Source organism: Toxorhynchites rutilus, chromosome 2, assembly GCF_029784135.1.
Source record: "Toxorhynchites rutilus septentrionalis strain SRP chromosome 2, ASM2978413v1, whole genome shotgun sequence".
Classification (NCBI taxonomy): domain Eukaryota; kingdom Metazoa; phylum Arthropoda; class Insecta; order Diptera; family Culicidae; genus Toxorhynchites; species Toxorhynchites rutilus.
The window spans coordinates 71,482,819-71,509,217 of NC_073745.1; the positions used below are offsets into that span (position 1 = coordinate 71,482,819).

Genomic DNA, 26,399 nt, shown 5'->3' on the forward strand with positions numbered 1-26,399 from the left:
ATTTTATTATATTGGCTACCAATAACACTCGGGTACGTTGATGAATTTGTCTATGAATAAATAACTATTAGGCATTAGGAAAAAAATGTCTCGATTCAGATAATCGAAAATTAAATAAACATGGTCAAGTAAAAGTCAGAACTACATACATTAAGTATTCAAAGAACATCAAGTATTAGGTGTACCGGTAAACAAACCCCTGTTCTAGGGTTTGTTTAACGATGATAATCTGAGTTTGCCACCTGCACAACACAATTCTGGTGTCTCTTAACGATACTTTAGTGTATTACAATATTGGTTTATCACATTCTTGGACCCAAACAATACAGAAACGGTTCGCTTTAGTCAATCATGCACGTATATTGGAAAGCGGCTCGTTATAATTGTACATTCACAGCACTTCTTCCTATTCGACGATTGGTATCAGTTTAACTCTGCAGATCGCGCTTGCACTACGGTCTCAATCGATCACCAGCGGCATGTGCTTCTTGTTCCTCCTGACATAAAATTTTTCATCATTTTAGCGATACCAAGTTGATATTTTCATGGCACACAGAATGAACATGTTGATGTGAAGGAATTGTTCCAATCGAGCAAAATTTCACCGAAATATCTAATGCTCCAATCGACTAAGATGAAAAAGTTCTTCGGCCTTTTTAACCATTCAAATAGTGAACAGTGCTATAGTACTATTGACATCTGGTAGAGACACCTGTGTTTGTGAAACAAGGCAGTCAGGGAAGGCAGTTTTAAATTGTTGAAATTTGAAAGCAAATTATTACTTGATGTTATTGGAATACTTTAAACGTGTGGTCCAGACCCTCACTCAGCTATTTTTCTTGGGACCCTAGTTCCTAGTATTTTCGCTAAAATTTCATCGTTAGAATATATAATGATTCTCAGAAACATTTCTCTTCCAAGATATTTCGCCGTCTCAACGTAGTATTGCTTGCGTCATTTTTATTAGTACTTTGTTGAGATTTCTATGCCAAATAACACGCATTGAATTTACTCTGGTGTGGCAAGCTCTAGAATACGCCTGACCACATCGCAAGTCGGAAGAAATTCTTTTAATTATTTTATTTCTTTACTTTTCATTCGTTGGTAACAGATCGGAGATCGGTTACACGGCTCAAAAATAACAAATTTCCAAATTCGTACATTCGTACATTCAACAAAGGTGCGAAAAAGCAGATTTTACCAGCCGTCCAAATTCATAATGGGGCAAAATTTGAGCAAAACCACATTTTTCTTTTCAATAGAACCTTATTCATAGAGTTATAGTTTGTATACACTTATAGAAATCATGAAAGTATAAATTTGATTTCACACGTTAATTGAAAATTTTCACTTTTTCTTGCTTTTGCTATGACATTTAATCGAAGTTGTTATATTTATGATTTATTATGTTCTAAGAATAACTTTTTCGACGATATTTATTAATAAATAATAATCTCCGATCTAGGCTAACATGTGTTTACGTCTGATAATTTTTTGTTGAATTTTGGAAAAAAAGAAATGCGTGCAAAAAGTGTATGTATGTCACTTGATAAAAGTAGTGCTTAAGTATCAAAGTGTCCGTACCAGCGTGAAAGCTACCATTCTTACTACCAGCTTAAAATAATGGAATTTTCGTGATTTTTCTTCGGATGTTGGAATGAAAGTTGGATGCTGGGACATTTAGGTGATTGGTTAAGGTATATTTGAAGATGTATTTTTTATTTTTTGGATGTCAATATAGTAGAAATATTGACAAAATGTCAGGCATTTGAATGGAAATTAGTGGATTTTTTTTCAAAAAAAAATCATCATTCGAAAAATTTTTGAAAAAAGGAAAGGTGGAGTTTTCTTTGAATATACCTTATCCAATCACCGAAATTTCACAACACCTAACTTCAATTCCAACATCGGGAAAAATCATGAAAAAACCATTATTTTTCGACCTTCCAGGGTACGGTCCCCCCTTAAGTGGATTTAACAATATGAGAAATTGCACATTGACTGATATAAACAACAATAAAGGTACGATTGAAAATGCCGCTTAGAATATTTCTGAACTAAATAGGTGAAGAAGTATTCAGATCCAGCCGCCGTGAAAGTGTTGACACTTTCCGAAACTAATCCCCCCGGAAATCATCTCTCCACCACCTGCGAATTCAGCTGACTATAAGACGATTAGAGGAAAAGGTCACACTCTGCGCTGGGGCGGCAAATAAAGATGGCCACCACTAAAGCCAAAAAAATCAATAAAAATCAATTTTCGAAATCAATACCCACCCCGCCGATTACTACTACTCCCGCCACGCACAAGATACGCGAGATTAACACAGAGCACCCGGAGCAGGTCTGGGAAACCGGTCCGGCCGGGTACTCAAAACTCATTACCTACTGCCTGTGCCAGGCGGCCGGCGGCGGCTTGGCGAAAAAAGTCGAGAAACGAGTTAAAAAGTGCCTCTTTTGGAGCTAGCCGAAAATTTTGCATAATGTTACCAGATTCCTGCATGCCTAATTCCACACACGACGATCGCATGGCGTGGCGGCCAATGTGTCGGAAAAGTCGTACTTACCACCGAGAGATTATCGCGGAGTTCGAAAATTTTTCGAAGTTTTGGGCCAAGTTAAATCCAAACATAAAACAATGTTTTTTCGCTTTCGCGTTTTACGAAAATCTGTTGAACGTTGGTTTCGTGTGAAGATATCGGTGAAATCGGATCGAGCGATGAGGGGTTCACTTGCCGATCACGCACTGTTCGCCGGGCAGAATAATGGTTATTGCGTGCGAATTGCCACCAAACAGACGGGGCTTGCACAGGCGAAAGTCTCCGCTCAAAGTGATCTCTTCGGTTTGGTCGGCGTGTGTCTATATCATTCTCATTGGATGCACTGGAATTCACAGCTGGGCAAATATGTATCAATAGGTCTTCGATGAGGCGTTCGTTTTGCTAGAACGAACTCGGTTTTCCGCTAATTGGTGACGTCTTTGTTTGGATAAATTTTGACCCAGTTTGCACAGCATGTGGAAAAACAATATAATGGGAATAGTACACACACCCCAGACTGTTGCACGATATGCTGTTCACTATGGTGGCCAAGAAAATCGGTAAAATGGCTTAAAGTTACAGCCAACACGGATCTACTAATAAACACATGTATTTTATATAATGATAACCACCGACAAGTGTCATGCAGGAATGTTTTTCCGGATACCACACGTCAGTAATTCTGAACTACCTGTTGAAAGTGATTGATTACCCACGAAAAATACTTCACCCCACGCCTAAAACCAGTATAGTGACATTTCAAGAACGAGAGCAGAAATCGTTCAGAACGCGTTATCATCTCGATCTCAGCAAATGGTCAGCAAAAAAGGCCGATGGCATCATCTAATTTTAATGACGGACAAAAATAGCCACTCGCGAATCCACTAGGATCGTTCTCAGCAGCACAACAAACATGCAAACAGAACAGAAAAAAAAGAGCTCAGGCTCCCATTCGGCTTGATCTTACCCCAGCATGGGCTTGGCTCCAAAATGAGCGTCACAGCGGCGCGCATTCCTGAGAACATGACAGCAGCAGCAGCAGCGCGATCGCAGTCGCGAAACCTCACCAAACCCCACAAAGAGCGATGAGGAAGAGAAAGATCGAGTGGCATTGGATGCCTCGCGAAATCAGGCAGCAAAACAACGCGAATGTCAACAACGCGCAATAAAGTGTAGCGCTACCCACCGAAGGGGCGCGCGATCGTGTGCTCCCTTCACCCGGTGCGCAGATTCTGCAGATCACTCCACAACAAACAACAACAACAACAATTGATATGTGCTGGAAGGTGTGGATGTTGTGCTAGCTGAAAGTAGCCACTACTCTAGCTCCATCATAGCCTGCGCCATTTTGTGCTTCGCACTCCCTCAGGCCTTCGCGCGCGATCATCGGTACATGAATTTTAAATAATAAATAATAGCCACGCCGCTGCTGGATTGTCAAGGTTGACAGGTAAATACCATCGTGCGGCTCGTTCTGGCGGCTTAGAACTGCTCGAATCAAGCACGGGTAGAATCATGCTTTCAGACCGTGAACTGGGCCAAACTATTTGCGAACTGCGTCTTTAGCTAGCCGATCATTGGTTTGGATAGGCAGAAACCAATTAGCATGTACGGGTTTTTTTTCTGTAGACTCACTGATGTGTGTAAACAAACCACGAAAAGGAACCCAAGAACAATCTCCTTTCCGGCCCCGTAACGATCTATTTTGGGGCTGTAGATTTAGCTCCGCATAATTCGGCTTGTTCTTGTCGTTGAACCATTGACGTCAACTCCCGATGCACAACTGAATTTGATCAGCAGCCTTATGACAGCTACCACAGTGCGAAACGTGCGATCTTATCGTACATGCGAACGGTTAGGCTGTACTTCAACGCGTCAAAACTTACTTGCCTTAGGTAGAAACCGAATGCCGGTGGGAGAGTTGTTAGATTGGTGAATAACATAGCTCCCCCTCGCTGTTAATTACACGAGCATGAGTTGCTGTTTGTTCAGATTTACGCACGTCACGCATTGAGTAAAGCTTGTTCCAGGGAAAACTATGAGAGTGTTCGTTGGGATGGGCTTGGTTGAATGAAACCAAGCGTTGTTGGTGAAATAATTTGTGCACTGAAACTGAAACAAAGATTATACACTCGAAACAAATTCACATTCATATCTTGTGTATCGGAAATTGATATCATCATTTGAATATCAGCAAACCATATTGCATAGCAATGGAAACATTTTTATGTATTTCCCATTTGTTCAGGCAAAATTGCGCTGAAAACAGTTATGATTTACAGTATAATATGTGTTTGTTACACTTGTCAACATTTCATCACAATGAATTCAGTGATGAAAGAGAGTAAAATTTATAAGAAATGGTGTTCAGGGCACTATCGCATTGTTGACATAGGCCCGTGAAATAGTTTAATTGTTTCGGATATTATTTTATAATGAAAAGAGATTTTAAAATTTACAGCTCAGTACATTGATTCCTTGTTTTTTGTTTTATTTATACTTTTTTACATCGAGAGTACTGCAAGTTTGCTTACGTCATCAGACGCTGTTTCTTTAATCCACGTAGGAACCTGGGTTCCGGGTGCTTTTTTTTCAAATGGCTTCGCGCGACACGAAAAATCGACTTCAACACGTAAATGGCAATTTTTTGGTATCAAGAAACAAGCTTCAAAAAATTTTAAGAGCGTGCAAAATTCATCCTTATTGATATACAAAAAAACTACTTCTGTTCAACGACAATTTTATAAGATTTTCACAAAATTTTTAAAAGTCTGTCCAAGCAAATTTCAAAACAAAATTACATATCTTTACAGTATGTCTAATTATTACAAAATCACGACATGTCTTCACATCGTCCATTTCTGTTCGGAACAGATTCGCAGCGGTTAGTATCGTGAGTAAACTTAGCTGCTGAATGTTGCGTGCCTTAAAATACGAATCGTTGCTTTGTCACTCATTGGATTTTCCGCTTATTTTGTGCCGGATTCCGATGTCAACCGATTCTTCATCCAATTTCAATTGGGTACTGGTTCGCTTTAGATCGGTTCGCCGTCTTATGTTAGAGCGTGGTTTCTCCATACAGTGGATTAACGCACCTGGTGGATGTAGCTTGTCATAAAATACAAACGTATCACCATAAACAGCTGATTAGTGCTCAATTTTCCGCTTCAGGTGAACAGTTGATTGAAACTCATTCGCCTCTATCCTTGAAAAAGGCCTATCAAAGATCCATTGTGGCTACGAAAACCGTCTTCGCTTCAACTTCCGTTTGTTTAGGATCAAATTCTTATATCTGCGTTTTAGGAAACCACAAAAATAGCAAACTCAATTTTATTATGTAAAACATGTCAAACATCTCCCTGATTTTACTCGAATCGATTGACATAAGAATCCCCGTTTGCAACGAATAGAGTTATCCAGTGCGCAAAAAAATCATACAGTGCGCAATCTAAATCGATTACGCACTTTTTGATTATATACGTAAGACTTTGATAAATATTTTCGATTTAAATTTAGAATTTAGTACTATTACAACTAAAATACTGATATATCTAGATCAACCATAAACTGTTTAAGGAGGGCCCCTGTCTGGAAGGCCGAAAAATAATGATTTTTTGTTCAGATGGTAGGAATGAAGTGAAGTGTTCGGGTATTTTGGTTTTTGTTTAAGGTATTTTCGAAGATTTTTTCTATATTTTGAGTTCACGAATAATGATTATTATGCTGTTGACAGCTGGATACGAAGATGCTGTCTGAAAATCGGTGTATTGCAGGTGTTATCGGTTCTGAGGCAACGGGATATCGCAGAACATAATTCCAATGAATATTTTGAAACTTTAGAAAAATACTTGAAACATTACATAGAGGTTTTTGAAAATTCGAAAAATTGCCAAAATGGCAATCATTTTTGTTAAAAATGAGTTATTTCTAATGAACAATCGCTGTTTAGAAGCGTATGAAAAATCGAAAAAATTAGATATCAAAAAACGACTATGTAAAGCTTCAGATACGAGGGTCGTTCAACGGTCAACGATTCGATAACACTGAAGAAATTCGTGACGCAGTTACATCGTACTTCAAAAGTTGAACGCTACGCACTTCGCGCTCGGAATAGAAAAACTCGTGCCACACTATGAAAAATGCCTCGAACGTTACGGCGATTATGTAAAAAAATAGAAAATAAAACGTAGGTTACGAAAATAACCTTGTATTTTGTCCTAACTTTATTTTTCCGCGATTTCTGAGGCACTGAAACTTATTTTTTTAACGACCCTCGTAATTCACTTTTACATGCTGATAAAAAATTCGAACCAAATCAATCAAGTAGATCATGAGATATCGATACCACCAGCTGAAAAAACATGATTTCTAGAAAATTGCGTTTAAAAATTCGTACAGCAATACTATATTTCTTGAGGTGTCCTCGTATTTTTTGGCTGTAACTTTCTATCGAAATCAAATATCGAAAAATCCTTTTGCGACAACATTTCTGAGGGCATAAGCTTCCCAAAAATGCAAAAAAAAAAGATTTTTTCGACCTTTAAGACTGGGGTCCCCCTTAACAACAAAACAACAAACTATTCCCCAGAAGATATGGCTTCCTCAGAAGTGATACTCTTCCGAACGGTGGCTGTAAAAACGGTGTACCCCCACGTTGACGATTACACGCTTTTTAGAGCCTAAATGATCAATCGCGTAGCTATGAACCCAGCATCACCTCAAATATTTCGAATCTATGAGTTTTTATATCGCACAGAACCCATACACGAAATCACAAATAACTTGCTCTTTTTACCCTTGGATATAAACAACACGCCATGATCATATTCGTAATGACAATATCGAGATCACACGTGTATTAATGCTAGTCGAAAAAACTTTATTTGACGTTTATAGTTTATAGGTTTATAGTGACGAACCAGCCAAAATGTGTTGAAAGTCACTATAATAGAGAAAAAAAATTATTTGACGAAAAAATCGTCAGCCAGATCGGGAAGCGAATTCGAATATCTCATCACGACATGGGTGACGCTGATCACTCGGAAATGGATCCCATTTATGAAAAAATATGTTTCATTTTCCAATTATATCTTGTCACTGCTCAATACTCTTTTTTTATTTCTTCTAAACCCCAAAAGCTGTGCTATTTGAGATGGTTGCCAAATCAGGTAAAGACCTCGCATTCTGCCAGTATTGTTAAGCAAGGTTGTTCTAGGACAACAGTGAATGTGTAAGACTGAGAACAAGCGAATTGTCAAATGGATTAAGAAGAGATTCTTATCAGAAAAATTATTAGAAAATTATTGAAAAGAAAAGAACGAAAAGAATTAAAGAATTAAATAGAATTAAATTAAATAAAAACTAACCATTGATTATTGCCCATCAGTGATGGCGCGTTCGTTAATACTATTTCTTTTCTAGTTTTTAAAAGACATCTTTCAACGCTACTTGATTTTGTGTATACCTATTCTAGCCAAGCGTCCGTTGTAGTGAAAAGAACTGTGGAAATCATGAAAAAAACTAAATAAAATTGTACGCAAAATAATTTCAAGTTTGATTCTTGAAAGTTGCCTCGACACCTAGATATAGTGTTAAGGCACACAATGAAACTGATATCTAGATCACGAACTAAGAGCGTGGTACCATAAAAATTACCTAACTTTCATCGAAGAGACTTAGGACTTGGTCATCAAAATTCCCCAAATTAAAAAATATATATATTAGGCGATTATCGCACGAAACTTGAAGTAGATTTGGCTCACGGTGCTGAAGAGAAGGATAGATTTGTGGGCGCTGAGGTATGGTAGCGATGCAAGAAGAACTCGTTCAACTACTTCATATTTTATTACGAGGTAGGGCGCGATACAAAGAAGATTTATTACTTCCGGATTTCAGAATCTCCACACTTCTTTGGGATTTTTATTTTGTTCTATTGATTTGTCCCTCGTTGCCGAAGATCAAATTGGCAATTAAAAAATACATCCGTCTCAAACTTATTAGAATGATTCGCCAGATCAAATATAATTATTATCTCGCAAATTCAGTCGAATGGAAAAATTAGATAACAAAACGAGGTGACCTAAATGATTCAAATGAAATTTTACCAAGGCGTGTTTCAAATTCGAATTATGATTGTTATGAATTTCTGAAACGTGTATTTTACAGATTATGGCTGAATCTATACTATGATAATGCAATGGAATGCACAAAATGATGGTTATTTTTTTGTTTTCGGGGATGATACATTCAAATCATAGTCATGTGATATGAAAGTAACTTCCAATTCAATTTCCGATTTCGATCAATTTTCGAGATCAGATGATTGAAATGAAAGAAAAAGCTTCGAATTTTCATGAAAGTAGTGGAACAGGGTTGGGAACTTTGGGAACTAATAATGAGATTAGTAAAATTTAACAATTTATAATTTCCCGATAAAGGGTATATCCACTTTATTCTGCTCTAATATAAAGCAAAAAAGTATATCTACTTAATATTGTGTGTGATCGTTTCTGGCATGAATGATCGCCGTGGCATAGATTCAACAAATGTAGCTGTATTTTTTGGCGCGATTATGTTTCAATTACTGCCGTATTGTAAGGCTTGTTGAATTATTTTCTTGAATCTTAACTTTCAAAATAGTCAAAATAGACAAAAGAATTTGATTACCTTTTGATACGATAGCCCCGTCAATTCGAGGAGCTGTCTTTGATGAACGTCTTGATCGCATTGCTGGTATGAAAGAACCGAACTCCGTTTAGACTTTGTAACTAGTTCAGCTATCGTATTTTTACTTAGTCAGACGATATCAGCGATTTTCCGGTGGTGTTAGAGAAATTTGTGGGACTTTGGGCATATTGAAGCAACATACCATCAACTTTGATCACGAAGCCTTCCAAACAAGGAGAGACAACGGTTTGCAATGTTAACATTCGACGGAGTGGCAGGAACGGCATACATAGATAAACCTTTTTTCCATGTTTTGCATCCGTTTTTCAATTCTCCCGCCTATTGGTCACATGTTCGACGTGATTGAACAAATACATCCAAAGGCTACTAAAATATTACACGATTGACTTCGAATAGATTAGATATCTGTCAACAAAATTAAATCATTGGAATAAAAGAGAGCAAAGTATCATTCCGAGAACGCAGGTAATAAAAAATGTGCTCCCGTGGCCGAGTGGTTAGCGTCATAACTAACATGCCGGGTGTTCGGGTTCGATTCCCGTTCTGGTCGGGGGAATTTTTCGTCAAAGAAATTTCCTCCGACTTGCACTGTGATCACGCGTATTCTAGAGCTTGCCACTCAGAATGCATTCAAGGCGTGTTATTTGGCATAGAAATCTCAACTAAGTACTAATAAAAATGACGCAAGTAATACTACGTTGAGACGGCGAAGTTCCTCTAGGAACGTTAGTGCCATTGAAGAAAAAGAAGAAGGTAATAAAAACCAATTTAAATTGGGTTGGTGAGATAAATTTACTAACTGCAGTATCCAACATCTCTCTGATTACCAATGTACTTCTCGACCTCTTTTGCTTTACACGACCCAGAAATGAAAAATAGTTATCTAATATGCCATCATCAACAAACCGCTGTGTGGTGTTTCCCTCACTTCATTCGATTCCCCAGAATTCAGCCCGAATTCTAGTGAATCTCACCGTCAGCGTAATCGATCGAACTGGCTTAGGTAATCGGAAAGATTTACGCGCGCAACGCGCATCGTACCGTTTTCCACGAATTCTCACGTATGTTGTTCTGACCCACAACACAGAATAGCCAGAACAATTACTCAATTAAAGTTCCCCCTCCTGACACAGAAGCAAGCGCCATCGTCACCAATGACGTTCGCTGCAAAGGACGCGCGGGCGCACACACGACGTCGTGATGCATCTCTGCCGATGATGATGATGATGATTCACGGACGGCGTACTGCTGGGATCTATTTATAACCCGAAAGGTATGACCGACCCTCTCCCCCACCACGATGCAGCGATTCCAGCGATTCTAATTCTAACCGGGGATGCCATATCTTCCCGAGCCCCGATCGCTGGGTGACATCTGTGCGAATGTGCGCAAAACGATTGGTTGTGAGATCACTCTCGGCCACTTCCACCTTCCCATCCATCGCACGAGAGGGCTCCTCACCTGTGAGTTAGCGAAACAAAAAAAAAGATCAGTGTGTTATTACGTTATTCATGGCTTGGAAATTCCCTCGGCCAGAGCCTCGGCGATCTTGAGAGGTTTGCGCGCTGTAGCTTTCGCGATTCAAGTCAAGAGGCACAAAAGCGAAAAATGGATGCTAATCATCATCGCGTTGTGGGTTCATTGCGGGAGCAAGCAAGGGGTTTCCGAAGGTAGGGGGGAGGGATGATGATGAGGTAGAATATGACCAAAGTCGTCATCACGTTGAATTCACGACGGCCGGGTCGAGAACAATGCGAATGAATTAATTCATCTGTGTGGTTGGTCGTCGGGACTGGGGAACGCTTGGGTGAGCAGTTCGCGCAGGTGGATTAATAGATTTTCAGGAATTCTCGAACGCGCGCTGAACAGCGCACCAATACCAAGCCGAGCCGAAGTTATGGGTAGAACTAGTTTGCGAAATCACTCACCTGCGCTAGAGCATGCTTGAATGAGATTAGAGCCGGCTCGTCAGTCATAGATATGTTGCGGAAGACATTGAACGTAGTTCCGCAAATCTGCGAGCGCGTCTTTTTGTGAGGTTAGAGAGCAGTCTGCCAGATTTGGAGTGATGATGTTTATGTGCAATTCGAAACATTAAATGGGTGTTTTCTTTCGTTGTTGCTTTTGCAGACTCCACAGACCGTTCCGGCCGGTGATTATACGTCGGATTTCTTCGCCTCATACGCTGAGCTGTTCGACCTTTCGCTGCTGACGCCGAGTGATAGTCAAGTGCCATTGAGTCCCCAGTCCGAGCAACAGCGTCAGCAGCAGCAACAACAGTTGCAGTCCGGTCTCCCGACCGCCAGTGCCAGTGAAGTGCTCGACTACATTCCGGCTACAATCTTCCATGACGTGCCTGAGTTGGTGCAGCAGCAGACTCTGCATCAGATGAAACAGGAGAAACCAACATCCTGGAACGAGAATATCGGCGAATCATCCTTGAAGTCCGTTTTGCTAGAGCAACTACAATCTGGCCCACAGTACCAGTACTATCCCAGCGCTTTGTTGAGCCCACCCCAGGAGCAGTACGCTGTATTTCCGCCATCGCCAACGCCCTCCATTCCGGACTTCCAAAGTCTCGGGGGCAACTTTGTCACCATTAAGCAGGAATATTGTTCACTTCCACCGTCTCCGCCGGACTCCAACGGTGCCCCGTCTCCGGTGCATTGCAGCGAAATAAAGACCGAGTTCGACGCCGAACCTTCCATCGACATTGATTCGCTGCTGGGTTCCTCAAGACAACTCGAGGAAGACAGCCCCAGCAAGCTGGAGTTCCAGATCTTGCGCGAGCACCTCCAGGACACCAGCTTCCAACGCAAGCACAACCTGAAACCAGTTGAGCTGGAGTCGTTGATCGGTGGCCTGACGACACGCGCCGACATCGGCTCGGTCTTTGAGCTCGCTCTGCAGGACGCCCAGGATGGCATTCAGGCGACCTGCAACGAGCTCGGCATCTCCGCCGGTAAGTTGCTGACAAAAAACATTCCGCCCCAGGAAAACCATTCGCTCAATAAAGATTACTTTCCAGATCCGCGCCAATGGACAACCAGCCAGGTTCAGCAATGGCTGCAGCTAACGATGAACAAGTACGGCCTCACGCCACTGGCCAACATTGCGGCGCTGTTCCCAGAAAGTGGCGACCAGCTGGCGCTGCTCTCGATGGACGAGTTCGTGCGTCGTATTCCACAGGTAAGTGGCAAGGCCGCGATTTCATAAGGCTTGCTTAATTCTGACGTCATGCTCGAATTATGCGTCCCGCACGTCTTCAACTCCCTTCACTCTCCTCTGTCCAACCATAATCCCCACAAGTACTAGTTTTGTTCGAGCTTCTCTTGGCTCGGCTCGTGTTTTTTTCTTGTTTGCGCGTTTGCCTGTCGAACACCTTTCCTCGACCGAGCGCGTTGGAATCGGTTTTCACTTTCACCGATTGTATATGAAATTATGCTTTTTACCCGCCCCGCTATATTACCGCAACCGCCGTGTGTTTCCCCTGTTCCCCACCAACCGCGGTACTCCGGCGATAAACATGTTTGTTTATTTCAGCAGGCATTCCGTTCAAATATGATAGTGGCGTGCAAAAACAAAAACCGCACTCAATTCCACGGTTCCCTCCCAAAACTAACCGCAAAATTTCCTCTCTCTCGTCTTTCCCCCGCTCCCCAGGGTGGCGACAAACTGCACGGGCATCTCGAGCTGTGGAAGCAAATCTACCGCTCGACGATTGCTGTTGTTGGCACCACACCATCATCGTCGGGCACCTCGGAGGTGGCCAGCCCAGCCACCCAGGACTCCACCGGTTCCTTCGAAACGGAATCGCTGAACGGAGACATCAGTGATGGTAAGTACAATGAATGTGACCCCCTGGTGGCGGTTCTTGACGGAACTTTCCCTTCGAGAAATTTGCTTCACTATGGGAGATTTTCATACACGCAAGTGGACAAAAATATTTTCATAGTTTTTTTGACCCATCTTATATTTTTTCTACTTTTTATTATCAAAACAAGTTGCTTAAGATCATTTGTGACTATATTACGGTCAAATTTTGATAGAGGCGTCTATTTTGTTATATAAAAAAAGTAAATTATACATGGCTTTGCTCGGAATTCAGCCTCTCTTCCTTTCAGTCTTCCCATTTTAGTACACTCTTAACCACCTCTAACGTATAATGAACATGCCTGTCAAGTTTGGTGAATATCGATCAAGGCGTTCCAAAATACGGTGGAATAAATTTAAATATACAGACATTCCATGCCAAACCGATATAGTGGTTCTCAGATTTTTGTGAAAATTGGTAGTTTTGTTCCTTATCGTAAAACATTGGACCCGTATTCTTTTTATCTTTCCATTAGGGTGCCCAAAAATCCGAAAAATCATTTTTTGCCACTTTTTCCCAAAAAATGACTTTTTTTTCAAAAACTCATAACTTTTGAACTGATGAACCGATCCTGATGATCGACACATCAAATTAAAGCCAAGTAGCCAGTAGTCTTTTTTAAATAATATACTTTGAAAAATTTTGAATTTCACTTTAGTAATTTTCTATTGTATTTGTCTTTTCTTTTGGACTAGACGGCGCTATATTTCCTTATATTTTTTTCCTGAAATCTGAGTTTTTTTTACATAATATATATCCAAAAATCAGAGATGTGATTTTGTTGTTTTAAATTTATGTTTCAAAGTAAATCGATGACCCAAAAAATCATTTTCCCCCTTTTTTACAAAAAATGCTTTTTCATAAATTAATAATTTTTCAAATACTGAACCGTTCTGGGTAATCGAAAGATCAATTAACTATTTCTGAAAACACTGAAAACAAGATGAATTGAAAATTCATAATTCAAAAGCAAAGAGGAACACATATCTGATTTTTTTATATTTTTTGTAAAAAAAACCTCAACTTTCAAGAAAAAATATTTTAAAAAATATAGCGCTCTCTATCTTTAACCATATAAACTATAAAAAAAAACAAGTACAATGAATAATCACAAAAACAAAACAAATTTTTTTGCAAATGTGATATGTTCTCAAAGAAGACTAGCTCATTGGCTTAAATTTGATAAATCGATCATGTGAATCCTATCCATTGGTCTCCATCTCCATCTCCATTGGTCCAGTGGTTCAAAACTTTTTTTTAACCATCGATTAACTGTCTAAATTTTGGATATGTCATGAAAAAGAACCTCAGTTTTCAGGAAACAATATTTAAAAAAAGAAGGGGTTGTTATCCTTAGGCTTAGGACGTAGGGCTACGCAATCTTTTTTTTTTTTCTAAATTTGTTGGTTTATCATTTCGGATATTATTTGCGAATACGTCAAAATTTCATAAATAACTTATTAGTAAAAAGTTCCGGGGACCCTGAAAAGGTTTAATGGCTTGCGTGGTTTTGTAGAATCATTTCGAAAAGCAACGATTCTTTCTTGCCTTTGGGAGAACATTACACTAATTGGTCATATGTCGCAATTTGTTTCTTTTTATCAATGCACGCATTGCACTAAGTGTTTAACGAGAGGCATCTTCTGTGCATCGCCATTCAACAAGTATCAAACACGCGTCTAACAGGTACACACAGTTGCAGCGATAAAAATGAAACATTGCGAGAATGACCGTTTATGAAAAATCGTTTCTCGACTCTCGATCAAAAACCGTGAACAAAGCTAGGAGCTTGTGCACACAAAGAAAGATTCTGAGACGAACGAAACTACCACTTTTCACGGCACTCTGAGAATCACTATATCGATTTAACGTGGAATGGTAGGGTGCCAATGAAAATGGTCATCTCGAATTTGAAAAAGTTAAAAAACACCCTCAAAAACCACCCTATAAAAAAATTAGAAAAAAAATGTTTTCCAAAATCGGCTTTTCAGACGGAATTTTTTTTTCGACAAATATAATTTTTTTGCAGTTTATCATCTTCATTTCTCGATATCTCGGGTATAGTTTCTGCTACAGTCCTGAAATTTTGATCTTTTTTTCTTTTCCCTCCGCTCACACCCATCTCGAAGAAGCTCTGTCACTAACTTCCTGGAGTTGGGTACCATTTTTTATGAAAAAAAAACAAAAAAAAAAACACACACCCACAAACAAGCAAGGATTTTAAAGGGCCTTTTCTTAGTTAAAGTGTCTACTTTCTATAGGAAATGTAGAAAAACAGATCGATGAAAGTTACTTCTCCGATTTTTGTCCGCCTGAAATCCCATAGTTCGGCGTTTGTTAACGCGTGCGTCAACAGGCGCGGGGCCACGCAAGCAGAGGTGACAGGGATGGATATGACTTCATCGATTCGCAACTTCGGTTGTTGGTGCTGCGCTACCTTGAAACGTGTGAAATCTTGGGGCGCTTATTTCGAAATTTGGCCTATGAATGTGATGCGCAAAAAATTATTTTCATATAATCCCCGCTTGTTTGTTGACATTTACACGCCGCTCGGCGATAGACCTCAATAACCAATCTTAGACGGTTTTGTTTGTGTGTGTGTTCGTGTTGAATTATTCCGTTCGAAGCGCTTCATTGACAGTGTAAACAATGATTTGATAATTACTGGATTGCCGCCTTATCTCCTCTCGGGACGAGATTCCCCAGCATCCAGAGCGCGAATGCAAATCTCCGTTCGCGAATGCAAATCCGAAAGAAAGAAAAAGGAAAGGTGTATTACCATAACTTTTTCCTATTTCTCTTCCAACGCGATCTGCGCGATTCGCACAAACCCGTTTTTTTCCGAATGTGGTTACTGGAGTGGCTGCTTGAAATGGCGCGCACACATGGGCAACCGCATCACGTCCCGTTGTCTGTCTCCGATTTCCGTAGAAAGAAGAAACCCGGCATATGTAAGAGCGGGTTTGGGTAGCCCCCCAAGGTATCTTGGAGGGGACCAGTCCATCCAATCAACCGAACGTCCTTGAGGGTTACCTTTATCGTTATAAAAATCGCTTTTCTCCACCGCTCCGAAGTCGAGGCCGTTTGGTCGTCGTTCGTTCGGTTTGGGGGCTTTCTCCTCGAAGCTCGCACACTCAAAACTTGTACGGACCGCTCAGCTCTATGCCCCACACAAACCACAAACAGCGCAGTGGACATGTAATAGCGCACTTTGGCTCTTCGTCTTCTTTGTCTTCTTCGTGCTTTCTTGGGTACTGTCCACATCCATTTGTCCACTCGAGCGGTGAGAAGAGGTGGGCAGGCGAAAAAAATGCAAGATCACCTTTTACTTTGATTACGATAATCACTTTGTAGGCTGTATTTGTTGTTTACATTCATTTTCCCCGTTTTGTTTTTTTTTGTTTTTTTTAGGTGTCCACAGTATTGATTGAACATTCTTCAGAATCATTGTTTTGATCATAGCTGCAAATTCTAATTTGGTGGGTTTGCTAACCTTTAATAAGATGGAACGGGTTTATGAATGTACCGTTCTGAATCATATTTCGGACGCTTAAGGCATATGATGCAGGAAACAGGTCTAAGCTTTATGCACAGGTATTATTTGCTTGATATTATTAATAAATTAGTTCAATGTGCTTTTGAGCTTTCTACTTTGGTACCTATTTGATTGAAAACATAAAAAAATCATCGAATAAAATGCTTTTCAAATGAATCGAATAAAAATCAAACTTCGGACACGAAATCAAATTTTGGACAGATTGAATTCAAAATTCGGACACTTTATTTTGTAATTTTGACGTGGGACTACGTCTAACCGGAATATATGGAGGGTAAAATGAAAACCTAAACACAGAACATGCAGGAAAAAATGAAAGATTTCGAATGCTTATAGCTCGAGATGTTTGCATCACTTGATAGGGAATATTTCTACGCATCTATCGCAACTAACAAAATGTTGTTTTTCATTAGATAAACAATTGAATAACTGTAAAATATTAGGCGTTATCTAAACGCCCTAACTGCATCGTTTTGATTGGCCCGATTTATGGTTTCCCTAACACAGCCATCAAAATCAAGCAGCCTTGGGGAAATCGGCATTGCAAATACTTGAAAGTAGGGGGACTTTTGTTCTCATCGAAAAATGTTCCCTAACACAGACTTTAAAACCAAACAGTGAAATCGGCATTGCAAACACACGAAAGAGCCTAGAGGCGAGTGAACTGAAAAGTTTAAACCCTCTTGAAGCCAAAAAGAAGAAAAAGAACACACGAAAGTAGGGGGAGCTTTTGTTCCTACCGAAATGTGTTCCCTAATAGAGATTTCTAAACCAAGGTGCCTGGAGGAATCGGTATTTCAAATTCATGCAAGTCGGGGGTATTTTTGTTCCGACTGGAATGTGTTTCCCTAACACAGACTTCAAATCCATGAAGCGTGGGGAAATCGGCATTGCGAATTCATACAAATCGGGGGTATTTTTGTTCCGATTGAAATGTGTTTCCCTAACACAGACTTCAAAACCGAGGTTTCTGGGGAAATCGGCTCTGCAAATAAATGCAAACTGCGAGTACTTTTGTCCTCGCTTGCCTTTGTGCAGAGTGGAATATGTCTGTCCTAACATGATCTTCTAAACTTAGGAACCTGGGAAAATCGTGCAGACACTAGAAGCGAATGAACTTCCCAGTTTCAAGCAAATTCGAGATTCGAGAAGTATGTACACTTTTGGGATGTAAACTTCAGAGGGAAATGTAAAATAAAATAATCGTTTGATAATTTTTTTTTGTCTTTATTGGAAAGATTTTCAGCCTTAGGCTGGTTCATCAAACGTGTGATAATACTTCCGTACATATATTTTGTTCTAGTCATCATACCAAACGTAAAAGGTCCGTCATTAAATTTACTTGTAACGAAGAACAATCAATCACAATAAATGAATTGACTTTACACGGCATTTGTTCATTTTTTTCACTCACAGAGCAAATATATTGAACTCAATTGAATTTGGAAACTGTTTCATTCAATCAAGAATTTAATCAATACAAACGAATGATTGCTAAGCTAAGGTAGTTCCACGTGAACCTTGCGGTTATATCATAGATATAACCCACTCATTTTTTTTAACGAAAATTACATTACACTTGATTATATTTTATATTCAACTGCTAAACACTTACCAAGCAATCACAGTAAACTGTTAAAGAACTGATGAAACACGGGAGAAATTTAAATATTGATGAACGGGTAAATTCTACGTGCTCACGCTAAGCAAACGTCAAACACAAACGATAGTGAGTATTGTTGATAGATTTTTGCCGATTATGTTATAATTCAAATGTAGTTCTCATATGAAATGATTATGAAACCAAGAGATTACTCTAAAGAAGCAATTGTGATATTAATTTTATAGTTATATCATCAGTTCATTAAGCATTTCAAGATATTAGAACAAAGTGTCCGAAATATGATGTTGTCCGGAATATGATTCAGAATAGTATGTGTCCCCAGTGTAAAGTAAAAATCCATGAGTCTTCGTGTGTCAAATCGCAAGCAAGGAATCTGATATGAGATACATGGAATGAAACCATCATTTTCTCAGATGTCAGGAGCAGATAAAAATATTCCACAATTGTGCATTACTTAAGCTATTCTCCATGAGAAGAATCGAGTGACTCTGATAGCATTTTGTGTAACTCTGATCGTAATGAATTGCAACACCGGCCAAGGGATGCCTTGTGCATCTCACTCTTGTATTTCAAAATAGAAATATTGTGAATCCAGTATAATACGCAGATAGTTTACGATTACAAAAAAAAAGCTCATCATTAAATGGTCAAATTCTACATAGATCCACAAACGATGAAAAATACACTCTCTCTTCGCATTGGGTAACATATTGTGTGAATCAAGCATTTTACCACTAATTGTGTTTCTGCTTTCTGTTATATATTGTTCATTCATGATTAGAACCATGCAAAATAATTATTCTCTTCAATCAGTTTTCATGTCAACAAACATTTATTTTATCAGTTTATTAGTTGGTTTATTTATTAGTTAAGCATGACATTGATAACTAATTGAAACACTTTGGCATACTTTTCATGAGGTTCTGTAGGTGTTGGGGTCTTGGCCCATGCTTCTCGACAATGTTTCGTTGAGGCTACTAACGCTAGAAGAAATTTCGGACGTGTATTGAGATTTGCTTTCTACTTATTTTTCTCAGCATCAAAAACACGTCACTACGCACGAAAAGTTGACTAAACAGCTACGAAAATTATATTTGTGTCAAATGTAAATAACCAGCTGTCAAAACCGAAGGGTGCGTCGATGGAGAAAACGCGGTAAAACAAATTTACGAATTATGTGGAATTATTTACTTTTTGGAATTATTTACTTTTTTATGTCATATCCTAAAAGTACCCATTTAGGAACAAAAGACATTTTTGTTTTTCTAAAAAATAAATCAACGATACCAAAATTACAAATTATCTTCTTTTACGTAGTATTAAGGGGGTATTCTAGTGTAGAGTCACGAATTTCGGACGTTTTTTCGAGCTCCGTAAAATAAAACAAAGAATATTTTTACCATCCATTATATCATTATTTGTTCATCTATCTTTTAACAATAAAATAAAAAATGAACGGAGAAAAAATATTCATAACTAGAATAGTTAAGAGCTGATGAAGTGAGGGAATTAAAAAAAAAGTTGTGTCATGGCGTACACGATTCCAGCCCTTCTGGTTATCTGAAACAAAAAAAAATCGAACAAATTTTGAATCAGTGAAGATGTCGCTATTGCATGAACCTCGGACAAGTCAAAAAGATGTTTTTTTGACAAAATGACGGCAGATTGAAAAACAAAACGCGGTATAAAACGTTTTAAAAATAGTAAAATTTAAATAAAATATTTTTTAGAGGTTCATGCGATAGAGAGATTCCTGCAGATTGTATCCATATGAATTTGACACGAATTGGTTCAGTAGAACTTGAGATATCGTGTACGCCAGTTCGAAAAAACTAGTTTCGAGAAAAACACGTTTGAAGTTCATTGTTATGGCCGTAGCAGGTTAGATACCGCATCACTAAAATAGCTCTAACTCGGTAAATAACAGGATTTTCGATAAGTTTTTTCTAGAGTATATTCTTGAACGCCTAAACTACAGAAATATGAAGGAAAAACATTTTAATTTTTTTCAAATTTCTAGACTGGAATACTGCCTTAACTGGAATACCGAAAAATTTCAAAAAACTTTTAAAATCGGAACACTTTGATTTTAAATAGGGGTGGATATTTCTTGCGCCCATCAATGTAGATTGATTGGACAGAACTAGGATGGAGGGAGTAAAACAGTTTGGTTTGCTGAGGAGGGCATGAATCAAACATTGATGTCATTTCTTTTGAGAAATTGGTAAAAAGAGAAGGTTGAAGTCGCGACTGAAGTTGAAGGTTGGGGTCGCGACTAGCTAAGATGTCTCTAACCGGTAAGTCAGGTTGTCTTCCTAGTGCCCTGAGTTGCTCCGATAGATGAGCCCTGGCAGAATGAAAGTTTTTGCATGAACGGATAATTATCAAACGCCTTGTAACCAGAGGAAGGCACAGAAAGTTTTCGGTCCATCGATCATGGGAGATCAGTGCTTCATTCTGATCGACCGAAATGTCACAACCGACTAAAAGCTCGGCTCTCAATGACTCCGCACTTTTGTAAGCTTGTAACAAATATGACCATCATGCATTTTACTAGTAATTGTAGTAGTTCCTAGATTTCTGTAATATTTTCCATTTATTTGATGAAAAATCATACAATAGTAATACAATAAGTTCCACTTCACACCTGGGTCATGGGGATAGATTCAAATTGGTTGTCAAAAAGAATTCAAAAGAAATGTCGAACGAGACCCAACAATCAGGAGGGAAAAAAGTGTTACTTTTGTTATAATAATCTACTAAATAGAGGAACTATTGTTATGAGTGCATTCAAAAGGATCAATGCATAAATACCTAAATGAACATATTTCGGCTGTCATGTTTCGTTTTGCTCATTTTCCAAAGTTTCTCCGTGTTCAATCTGATTTGATGAAAAAACGCTTCAAATTGTGTTAGTTTGGTATAACTACTGAAACCGGTGACCAGTTTTAATATTACGAATAAACGTTTCCTGGATTTTCGATACCTTCATCTATCGGCTTCGTGTAACAGGAATCTAACGTCACAAAGATTTCTGCAGAAAGATAACCTTTCTCGGGTGAATTTCCCTAGGGTCAAAAAGATAAATAAACAAAGTCTGAGTCACGAGAACGTTTGTTTCTTTAATAGAAGAAACATTTGACAGATTTGACAGTTCATGATCGAAAAAGTTGCAGGTTTTTTTTCATGCCAAAGTCATGCATGACAAGTTTATTCTACAGAAAACAGCAAAAAGACCTGTTGTAATCCAGTTGTCAGGTCTCATCTTAGATAATAGTAAAAGAATGAACGTGGGGAAACACCAGAAGGGTGATGTCCAAGACACAACCGTATTATTAACGTAGGACTACGAAATTATTGCCGGCGAGAATAGACAATTAAAAAAAGTTAAAGAATTATCTCTTTAGTGAAAAAATAGTGCTTGCAGTGAGAAGCTCCCCGTTTCGCCAATAAAACCCAATTTCAACACAATGTCAAATTAATAGCAGCCTACATTCGTACTTATGATTGTTCGCTAGCTAGAGCGACACTGAATTTATTGAATATCCAAGTAGTTTTTTAATATCTCTTAGAAAATTACATCTTCAACGCTCCTGAAACACAATTTGTCGAAAAATTGTCCAATAATTTTGTTATACAGCAAGCACCTCTCGCAGAACGGCAGCAAAAAAGTCTGAACCAAATCGGTACCGTGTTCCCATCCGGCTTGAAATGCACTGCACTTCAACACCACTTTTAACCCGGAAACAATGTTCGAATTCACGAGAAGTAAACGTTCGATTGGAAAATGTCATCAATAAGTCCAAACATCAGTCACGCTTCACAACACTTCTGTTCACAAGAGTATCGTGGGCTCATGAACAGATTTGATGAATGGGTATGTTTCATCTACATGGGTCTCTTCTCACTGTATCCCTTTCATTTGATTGAATAACCCCTCCTTCATTCAAACCACGTGCCATACTCTCCTTTGAGGTCTATTCATGTGCTTATCAATTCAAATAGTGACCAATTGACTCAATTGACTTTCGAGTTAGTTTTCAGAGAGAAACATAGAAATAGCTGGTTTGGAAAGAGTCAATTTTCGGTTTCTTTCATCGGTACACTTCTGGCATTACTGTGCCAGTGTGATGATAGAAAATGCTTTTCTATCGCTTGCTTTCTTGTGGTTTTGCAGAGAAAAATTTCATATCTCTACCAGATTCACAGACTCGAAGGCAGTTTTTGATTCAGAAAAAAAATTACTTATTTACTTTTAAAATATGTAGTACTGAACCTTTTTTTTTTATTATTAAATTCGTATTATTCGTTTTATGTAACTGAGCACATAAGTTTAAAGGAGCTGTTAGGTTCTAAATCAAATATTCGCAGAAATCAGCAATACGATATTCAAGCAATACGAATGAAATATTCCCATGTTATAGCCCCCCACTATAAAACTACTCTTCTCACACCTATGGCCACCATTTCCGCTTTACTGTCACACAGTAGGCAGGTTTTCCGCTTAGCTAACGTGAATAAAAGTCGGAATAAAGATAGCTCCAGTTTATTTCCCACGTTATAGTTTTACCAAGTTTTTTATTATCCCAAGCTATTTAACGCGTCACGCGTAGTTAAAGTGCTATAGTGTATAGCAGAAATAAATAGAGGAAGAATTCACATAGTGTCCTCGATATACAGTGTTCCCCGTCAAAACCATCTGCGATCCACGTGACGATCGCGATAAGATTTTCCGCGCATTTATACGGAAAATCACCCCAGCTAGAAAGGCTTTGGAGAAACCCCGTCCCACAAGCATTCGCACCCATCATTTGGTGCCGTGACCAGGATACAGGTCACAGGATTCGCCCCGCAAACGTTAAGACGAACGGTCAACTAACCTCAACATTGAGTGTTCATCGTATACAGCTTTACGAAAGTCGCTTGTTGTTAATAGCCGCTACATCATCGCATTTATACCCAGCATCCAAACACGAAACAATCGAGAATTTTGAGAGAGATTAACCCCGTCGTCGCTACAACTTTCCTAAACGTACACTCATCTGATTTACACCGATGCGATCCGAGTTGTATTGATCGCAACTAATACAAGGCTTCACTTGAAGAAGCACCCGTTTACTGCTGCTACTATTCATATCATCAGTGTATTACTGCCCGCTGTCCAGTTACTGCTGCCCGTTGTTCGGCTAACATCGCTTGCCTGTTGAAATCGACGCATTGTAGCAGTCCGATCATCCACATTCTGTCCGGCGATTCCTGCTAGTTGCTGATTGATTTTTTATACAAGGCCTCTTTGGAAGAGGTACAAGGTGAGTACCATTCCAATTACACCTACGACTTTTTCCGGTACTGCTGGGTCTCTTTTCGATCATTTTAGCTCGTCGACTGTGCATTTGTGTTCGAACCGGCCGTCGCGATGTCGAATCCTAACCCGAATCCGAACGAGAAGAAAATGAAAGCGAAAGAGCAGAAGCGGAAAAATATCATCGATTCTATTACCCGTTTGGAGTCATTCCTGCGTAATTTTGATCCAGACGAGCATGGACACGAAGTACCTCTACGACTGGAGCGCATCGATAAACTGATGGAATCATTTGAGACGGTGCAATCGGAGTACGAAGAATTGGACGATAATGAGAAATTCGTGTTGGGAAATAATGAATTGAGAGCCAAGGTCGAGGAAAGGTATTTCCGAGTGAAAGCTGGTCTGATATCAAAGCGCTCCGCCCCTCAAACGCACGAGGCATCGACCTCTGGTCAAGCTAACCCCGCGCAGTTGCCAGCTCCTTCGTCGCTATCGAACGTGAAATTGCCGACGATCACGCTGCCCGAGTTCGATGGCGATTTCAATGGATGGCTCACGTTTCACGACACGTTCCTTTCCATGATCCACTCGTCAACTGAGATATCGAGTGTGCAAAAGTTTCACTACCTCCGCGCTGCTCTAAAGGGAGAAGCAGCGAATCTCATCCAATCCATCGTTATCACCGCTGCAAACTATTCTGTCGCATGGGACACGCTTGTGAAACGGTATTCCAACAAGAGTCTTTTGAGGAAAAAGCACATTCGGGCACTCCTGAAATACCCGAAGATCCCGAATGATTCAGTTGAGGCACTGCACCGCATACTCGACGAATTTCAATGTCATACAAAAGTATTGCAGCAGTTGGGAGAGCCCGTCGAGCATTTCAGTTCCATTCTTATGGAATTACTCGTAGACAAGCTGGATGATGCATCACACAGTGCATGGGAGGAATCTATCGTGTCGGATGACAACCCGACCTATGAGAAAATGGTTGGATTTTTGCAGAAGAGAACTCGAGTGCTAGAGACGATCATGATCAACCGCCCCAGTCCATCGTCATCGAAAACTGGAAGCCATCATTCCGGAATCAAGAAGCAGAATTTTCCTCGTGTCAGTACGAACGCTATGACTGAAAATCCCAGAAAGGTGTTTCCTATGTGCCCCGCCTGTGAAAAACAGAGACATTCGCTTATGGACTGTCTCGTGTTCAACGGAATGAATGTTAGAGGTCGTTTGAAGGTCGTGAACGACAAGAAGTTGTGCGGTAACTGCTTCCGTAGCGACCATTTTGCGCGCGCTTGCCGTTCAAAGTTTTCGTGCAAACATTGTAGCAAACGACACCACTCGATGATTCATCCCGGCCACATCGAAGTTCAAGCCAACCCTGACCTTCCACCTGGTCCTTCCCGCGTGGTAACTGCCATTGCCACCACCGAAATTATGACTCCCTACTGTAACGCTCACGTTCTCGCATCCAGCGCAGCTTTGAATGGAAACAGTACGAGAGTACTCCTCTCTACCGTGGTGCTCATAATAGTAGACGCGTATGGACAAGAGCACTTCGCCAGAGCCCTGTTGGACACAGGGTCACAGCCAAACGCGATCAGTGAACGGTTGTGCCAGCAGTTGCACCTCACCCGCACAACAGTCAACGTTCCCATTTCGGGAGTAGATGGAACTCTCACGAATGCTAAGCACCAGGTGACTACCGAGCTTCGATCCAGGGTGAGCAATTTTAAGCAGCTCATGGATTTTCTCGTCCTGCGAAAAGTCACCAGCGATACCCCAGCAGTTTCGTACAATACTGCCAATTGGAAGATCCCAAAATCGGTTTCATTAGCCGATCCCGAGTTTAACGTATCCCGTAGAATTGATATCATAATTGGTGCAGGCCATTTCTACACCTTGTTGCGTGACGGACGGATCAAATTGTTTCACAATCTTCCAATACTTGTGGAAACCGTATTCGGTTGGATCGTGGCTGGCCGTATGGAAAGCCACAATTTGGGTGAAAAGATAGCTTGTCACGTAGCCCAAATCCCGTCAATTGATGATCAGCTAGAGCGCTTTTGGAAACTTGAGGAGGTGAGCGGAACAAACTATTCAGTAGATGAGCAGCAATGTGAGGACTTCTATTGTCGAACCGTTTCTCGAGACAACTCTGGCCGATATATCGTTCGCATGCCCAGGCACCCACAATTCGAGCAAATGTTTGGAAGCTCGAAGGAGACAACTCTTCAACGATTCCGTCGATTGGAACGAATGCTGGAAAGGAAGCCAGAACTGAAACCGCAGTACCATGACTTCATCAGAGAGTACATTGCTCTTGGACACATGTCAGAAGTACCCGATGACGATGTTGATCGCCCAGATGCCTGCTATCTTCCTCACCATCCCGTCGTAAAGGAGAGCAGTTCGACGACTAAAGTTCGTGTCGTTTTTGACGGCTCAGCAAAGATGAGTTCCGGTCATTCATTAAACGAAGCCCTCCTCGTTGGACCGGTCGTTCAGGACGAATTGATCACGATCGTTTTGCGTTTTCGACAGTTCCCAATTGCGCTCGTAGCGGACATCGAGAAAATGTACCGCCAGGTATCGCTACATCCCGACGATCGACCGCTCCAGAGAATTTTCTGGAGATTTAACAGTATCGAGCCCATCAAAGCCTACGAACTCTCCACGATTACGTATGGCCTTGCCCCGTCCTCGTTTTTGGCAACACGGACGCTGCAGCAGGTGGTAGAAGATGAAGGTCCCAATTTTCCGGAAGCCAGCCGAGTCGTGAAGAAAGACGTGTACGTGGACGACTTGAT

General features: G+C 40.1%; 1 protein-coding gene across 1 annotated transcript in view; it reads left to right on the top strand.

Moving 5' to 3' along the window:
* The window catches only part of LOC129767543 (DNA-binding protein D-ETS-4), a 59,424-nt gene that overhangs the window by 26,244 nt on the left and 6,781 nt on the right, over positions 1 to 26,399 (top strand). Inside the window, exons 2-4 of the mRNA XM_055768557.1 lie at positions 11,358 to 12,189; positions 12,256 to 12,416; positions 12,891 to 13,065. Coding sequence (XP_055624532.1) covers positions 11,358 to 12,189; positions 12,256 to 12,416; positions 12,891 to 13,065 — 1,168 coding nt within the window. The remainder of the gene's footprint in view (positions 1 to 11,357; positions 12,190 to 12,255; positions 12,417 to 12,890; positions 13,066 to 26,399) is intronic.